Source organism: Pelobates fuscus, chromosome 13, assembly GCF_036172605.1.
Source record: "Pelobates fuscus isolate aPelFus1 chromosome 13, aPelFus1.pri, whole genome shotgun sequence".
NCBI classification, from domain to species: Eukaryota; Metazoa; Chordata; class Amphibia; order Anura; family Pelobatidae; genus Pelobates; species Pelobates fuscus.
This window is the reverse complement of record NC_086329.1, coordinates 86,945,678-86,951,798: the sequence shown is the minus strand read 5'-3', so window position 1 is coordinate 86,951,798 and position 6,121 is coordinate 86,945,678. Positions and strand designations below refer to the sequence as shown.

Here is a 6,121-nt window from a genome sequence, read left to right as displayed (position 1 = left end):
ATAAGTAAGAGGGAAATTATTGTTATACAATCAAAAAACTTAATTCCAGAATTGTCCTGGCCTTTAAATAGCAAACTACGTCTTTAAAGGGTTAAATAAGTAAACACTATAAGTATGATTTATGGTTAACTACATTAAAACTTTAAAAGGGTTTGCGAAGTTTAACCAATGTCAGAATGGTCATATGCCATGGGTTACGGTAGCCCAGCTATACCTATCCTTTGTCCTGCCCCCCTGTATGGGAGACAGGTAATCCAGAAGCTTTGAATTTGGGCAGAGCCTGTCCAGCATCAGGTTACTCTCTGTGGATTGGTCAGGGATGAGCAGAGGGAAGGGGGTAAATTGTTATATAAAAACCCTCAATCACCTACGCAGCACCTCTCAGATAATCATAGCTCCCTCTCTGATCCAGTACTGCCTTTCAACAATTCTGACATGTCTGCTGAAGAGAAGACGCCCGAGTCCTGGCCTCCCAGGGTGCAAATAAAGAGCCCACCGTATGTAAGTAACTTTGTATGATACTACACTCGTATCATTAAGATATACCATAGAGATTAGCATTATTGAGACTATTATTTTACAACGGTATAAAGGCGCCTTGCAATGCAGATACAATACTAGCAATCAGTGCATGCATGGGACCCCATTCTGTACTCAGCACAGTGGGCTGCTGCAATATTGACATTTTATCATGTGTACTCGATTGGAAACAAGTAGAGAAAACATACATGGCACAAAGGGCACTGGACACACTCTCATACACTAAACACAATAAACAGAATGGACATAACCAGATACATCTGGGACATCCGCCATCACCCAGCTTGTTCTAGGACAGGGATGTCGAACATGCGGCCCCCCAGATGTTGCTGAACTACAACTCCCATGATTCTTTCAATGAAACAGATAGCCAAGGAATCATGGGAGTTGTAGTTCAGCAACATCTGGGGGGCCGCATGTTCGACATCCCTGTTCTAGGATATATGTTATTTTTAAGGAGATATTGGGCGGGTGTGAGGGACCTGTGAATTATTAGCTGCATAGATTTTCCAATTAGGAAGTTTTCGATTAAGATTTCTTGTTTTTCCCAGCCATTCCCGACCGCTCTGGACTTCCCCCCGCCACCCTCTCCATCTGGCCGCAGGCTGCTAATAATGACCGTGGGGGCAGTGGCCGCTCTGGCTATCAGCGTGCTGGGAGTACTGCTGGCCACGTACTTGGGAAAAGCTGCATGCACACAGGTGGGCTGGTGGAGAAACTGTTACTAATACTTGTGCATATCACAGTGTATTCTAAGGCAGATATTGCAGATTGCAAAATCTGAACATCTTAAAAATCAATGATGCTCTGTGTTGTCATAGCAACCTGTTCTTTACATATGCAATAGCAAAATAGAATGTCCCTCTCGCATAGTGACGGCAGGGTCACTAGAGTATGATGTTGGAAAAATAAGTAATTGGTCCTTGAGGAGTTAATTACAAATGGCTCTCTTGATGTATACATCTTAATATGTTTTTTTTTTTTTAAATCTGGTTTCTTGGGGTGAGACACTTAATGCACACTAACACACAAAATACATTTTTTACTGGGGGAAAAAAAAGTTTTTCACGCTTAAAATTTTTATAGTTACACTATAGCGTTAGGAATATGTGTTCCTAACGCTAGAGATTTTTACTACCAATTTTAGTGTCCCCCCTATGAATGTTTGAAAGGCAAGTATTACTTACCTCTCAGTCCTCGCCGCACCAGGCTCTGTCTTGCGGCTCCGACTCTTTGGCTGAGATCATCAGTGTTGATAATCCCAGCCAATCCAATGTTTCATCACAAGAAATGAAGCGGTCTGGATGCTACCTTTAGCCCTTGCATAGAAAATCTGCAATGTTATACATTGCAAGGTTAAAAGGACAGTGCTACTGCACCTAGACCACTTCATTGAGATAAAGAGGTCTTGATGACTTTAGTGTCCCTTTAAATAATCCCTCTAATTTTCACTCATTGTGTACCCAATGGGGGAATGCTGCCTGAGTCATTGAATGTACCTATCTTTACAGAGAGACACGTCTGGTTATCTGCCAGCCCAACTCAACGTCCAGAATGAGGCATCGCTGCTCCTGGCACTCAGTGATCTCACCGAGCAGGGTTCCACACCGGGCATCACATGTGACCTTAAAAATGTAAGGAGTGTTAGCGACAGGAACTTGGGTGCAGAAAAATGTCCTTTTGTGCTCACGTAAGGCTATACAGGGACTAAGAGTAGTTAGATTAGCCCCGGATGTGCTCTCGTATGTGGCATAACTATGGGGGTATTAAGGACATTTCTCCATGTTTAAAGAGGGCAACATGAACAACATTGACTCTTGTTCTTTCAGCACCTGATGGTTTATCACGGCCAACCTGAAGGATGTGTAGCAAGGCGAATGGATGCTACAGAGATGTTGCCTTCCTGCCAAGACTTGGAGAGTTACTTCCAGGCAGTGCTGGTAAATATTTCACAATCTGTGACAGAGGACAAAAACTTCACACCTACACACAAGCAGGAACATGGGGAAACAGCACAGAACTTCCACACCTGCATGCAGGATTTCCAAACATACACATGGCTAGAAATACAAGGCCAGGACACAATGTAATACGCGCATGATTATAAGGTACAATATAGAGCCCCAAAACATGCACGTAGACATACATGTACATGGCAGTAATATATGGATACAATGGGATCAACAACCACGTAGCAACATGGGATACATAACTACACCTCTATAGGTTATTTAGTTATTGGTATGGATTACGGCGGTTTTCTCCCTGCCTTCAGAGAAACGTAACCCTGGGCCTGTCACTGGACGTGCAGGTTGCTGCTGCTGGGACATTAGGAAGCCTGGTGACCCTGCTTTGCAACAACAAACCAACATACTTACTCACTGCGTTCACACGTAAGTATTCTCGTATTACTGTCATAATTATTCATCCCCATCTAATGATCCTAGCAGCCCATGAGGTCTCTCAGTGCCACATAGAGACAGAACATAAGATAAAGCTCACCGCTTTGGCAAAGAAAGGCCCAAAGCTATACAATGCTTATAGTGGTGTCAGTTTTGCTTTATTGCACAACATTTTGAGTAGTGCTAATGTCACACAATGTGCCGAAAACAATTATGAACTACATAAGAACTGCAGCAGTTTGTTTTCTGTCCTGTATCTCTGCTGCTTTATTAATTGCAGATATTTGTACCTCTAGCTCCTGCTCGGGGACGAATTAGCCTCGCTGCCTGAAATTCACCAGAAGCCAGTCTCCAGCGTCACCAGATTCTGAACACTTCTACCGACACTTCATCTAAATCTGTATATAACAAACTGTGGAGAACTTAGAGAAACGCAAAACACAGTGTACGATTAACATAAAGACACGAACTGCCTGTCTAAACAAGAAAATCAAAGCAGGTTCCCAGCATCAGAAATCACAGCCAGTGTTTGAAACCTCAGACATCTTTAAACGGTCACTGTCTATCAAACCATTTCATGCATCTATCACCCAATTCACCAGCTCAGAATGACCTGTGTTTGATGCACAGAGCAGACAAGAACTCTAATCTCTGACGCTTTGGCTAAATTGATGCACGTCCCCTGCTGTTTATTTATGGTATTTACTCCTTTCATTCAGAAATAAATGCAGTTAGTCACTTGTCGATTCTATACTAAAACATAGCTATCAGCTACAAGCAGTATATCTGCCAATCTGGCCTCGTCCTGCCACGTAACTACATTTTATATTCCCTTATCCCAGGGGTGGGGAACCTTCGGCTCTCCAGATGTTTTGGACTACACCTCCCATGATGCTTTGCCAGCATTATGTGTGTAAGAGCATTATGGGGGATGTAGTCCACAACATCTGGAGAGCCGAAGGTTGCCTATCCCTGCCTTATCCAAATGTTTTGTTAGTCAATTACTTTTTTACATGAGCCCACTATATACTTGTAAAGAGCTGCATAATATGTTGACGGCCATATTAAATGCCAATAACAACTGATCTTGATACTCAGAATCTAATCTTATATACAGTCAAACCCATGTCCCAACGAAGCGTGTGCATTATATTACAGGCACACTTTGTGGCTCTAATGTCTGATTTCTGATAAATAATTTACAGCTGAGCTCCATAAATACAATTTAAAGGGTCTCATGAAGCACCACAGCCATAGTAAGGTGTAGTGATATTTTGCTTTGTGTCCCTTTAAATTATCTGCTCCAGGCTCCTTCTATCCAGTTCTCTTTTATGAATTAAGCTATTTGCAGACTATACAGCTTTTAAATCAACTCCAAATTTCCAAAAACCTTCAGTACAGAGTTCCACAGAAACATGAGTCAACTGGAGTGTGATCAAGAGAAGTGGGTTTGCCAAATTTCATGGAAAACTGACAATGAATGCGGCACATTATGGGAAATAGAGTGACTTCATCCATACATTCTATATAAACGCTATATTTGAATTTGTGGGAATTGACAATTCGTCTTCCTGTTGGTAACTAGTGATTTGCTATACATAGCACATTCCTTGACTCTCCTTAACCCCTAAAGGACCAAACTTCTGGAATAAAAGGGAATTATGACATGTCACACATGTCATGTGTCCTTAAGGGGTTAAGAGCCCAAATTTACTGCTCCCCTTTATTTTCTCCTAAAACTCATTTACTAGTTTTGACAAGCTGAAATTAAATCGACACAGTGGCCAAGTAATGCTGTTCTGTAATTAGAGAATCTTCTAAAGAATTCTTGCCCCGATCTGTGTTTTACTAGCCTGTTAATGTATTCATCCAATTGCAGTCTTACCACTTAGTGTGTCTCAACTAAGATGCAATGACATTCTAATCAGCAAAACATCCCTGGTGGTCCAATCCGCTATATGTATTAACACTCCGTACAACGTTTGAGAATTTGTTTCATCTTATAAGAATTATTAATAAATGATCCAATCATTTTGATCCCTGAATGACATCACACACCGATATCATAAAAAAATGGCCATTCTTCTAACGTTACAGTAACAAGCTTTTGCCCTGCACAGCTAAAGCCACTGTTTTTTATACAATCGCTCCTGCCAGCATATACAGGTAAGGACTAATATCTTATACATGGGATAATCTAAGCCCATAACACAGTTTATGTATCTGAATGTGATTTCGTAGTGATATGGTCATCATAACTATGTACCGTATACCAGTTGAGGCATGACTCTAGTATTCACCATATATCATTTCTTAATAATCTTTCTATACCTGTAATACAAAAGATTCTTTGATGCCTGCCTAGTGTTGGATATAAGGTTCCCTTCCTCTGCTCTTAGCTAAATATTTTACAAAATAAATGTATTTATAAAATTTGTGCAGTCGCGTTTATTTCTACTGTTAGCCACAGCCTCTACTTGTATGTTCCTGTACCTTGTCACTCCTGTCATGAAAACTCTATCACCGAAAAGCACAATGTCCCTTTACTCATACCACTAATAAAAGAAAAATGACTTACCTGAGGCAGCGGCGATGTCCCTCGTCGCTGTCTCCGCCTCTGCGACGCTCCTCCTCTTCATTGCGTCGGCCGGTGGGCGAGACTGGTCTCCCCATAGGAAAGCATTGAAAAATAATTTCAATGCTTTCCTATGGGGTTTTGAGCGACGCTGGAGGTCCTCACACAGCGTGAGGACGTCCAGCGACGCTCTAGCACAGGTTTCCTGTGCTAGAACCCAGGAAGTGACCTCTAGTGGCTGTCTAATAGACAGCCACTAGAGGTGGAGTTAACCCTGCAATGTAATTATTGCAGTTTATAAAAAACTGCAATAATTACACTTGCAGGGTTAAGAGTAGTGGGAGTTGGCACCCAGACCACTCCAATGAGCAGAAGTGGTCTGGGTGCCTGGAGTGTCCCTTTAAGTCAGGGCTTTACAAATTTGCTTGAAATCTAGTTGCCAGCTAAAAAAGTTAAGAGCCAGATTTATCGTCAGACAGAAATACACTTGCCACCAGAACCACTACAGCTTAATATAGGTGTTCTTTAGTCTATACACTGTCCCTGCACACTTTACAATGTAAAATACTGACTTTTTAGACAAAAGGCAAGGTTTACATTGCTG

At 41.7% G+C, this 6,121-nt stretch overlaps 1 protein-coding gene across 1 annotated transcript; it reads left to right on the top strand.

Annotated features, from left to right (window-relative positions):
* Positions 1-291: 291 nt before the first annotated feature.
* LOC134582797 (uncharacterized) lies at positions 292-3,468 on the top strand. Its single transcript, XM_063439450.1, has 6 exons — positions 292-501; positions 1,092-1,241; positions 2,052-2,174; positions 2,370-2,480; positions 2,816-2,933; positions 3,239-3,468. Exons 1-6 carry the CDS (start codon positions 436-438, stop codon positions 3,271-3,273), a joined length of 603 nt encoding a protein of 200 aa, XP_063295520.1. The 5' UTR covers positions 292-435; the 3' UTR covers positions 3,274-3,468.
* Positions 3,469-6,121: the final 2,653 nt, after the last annotated feature.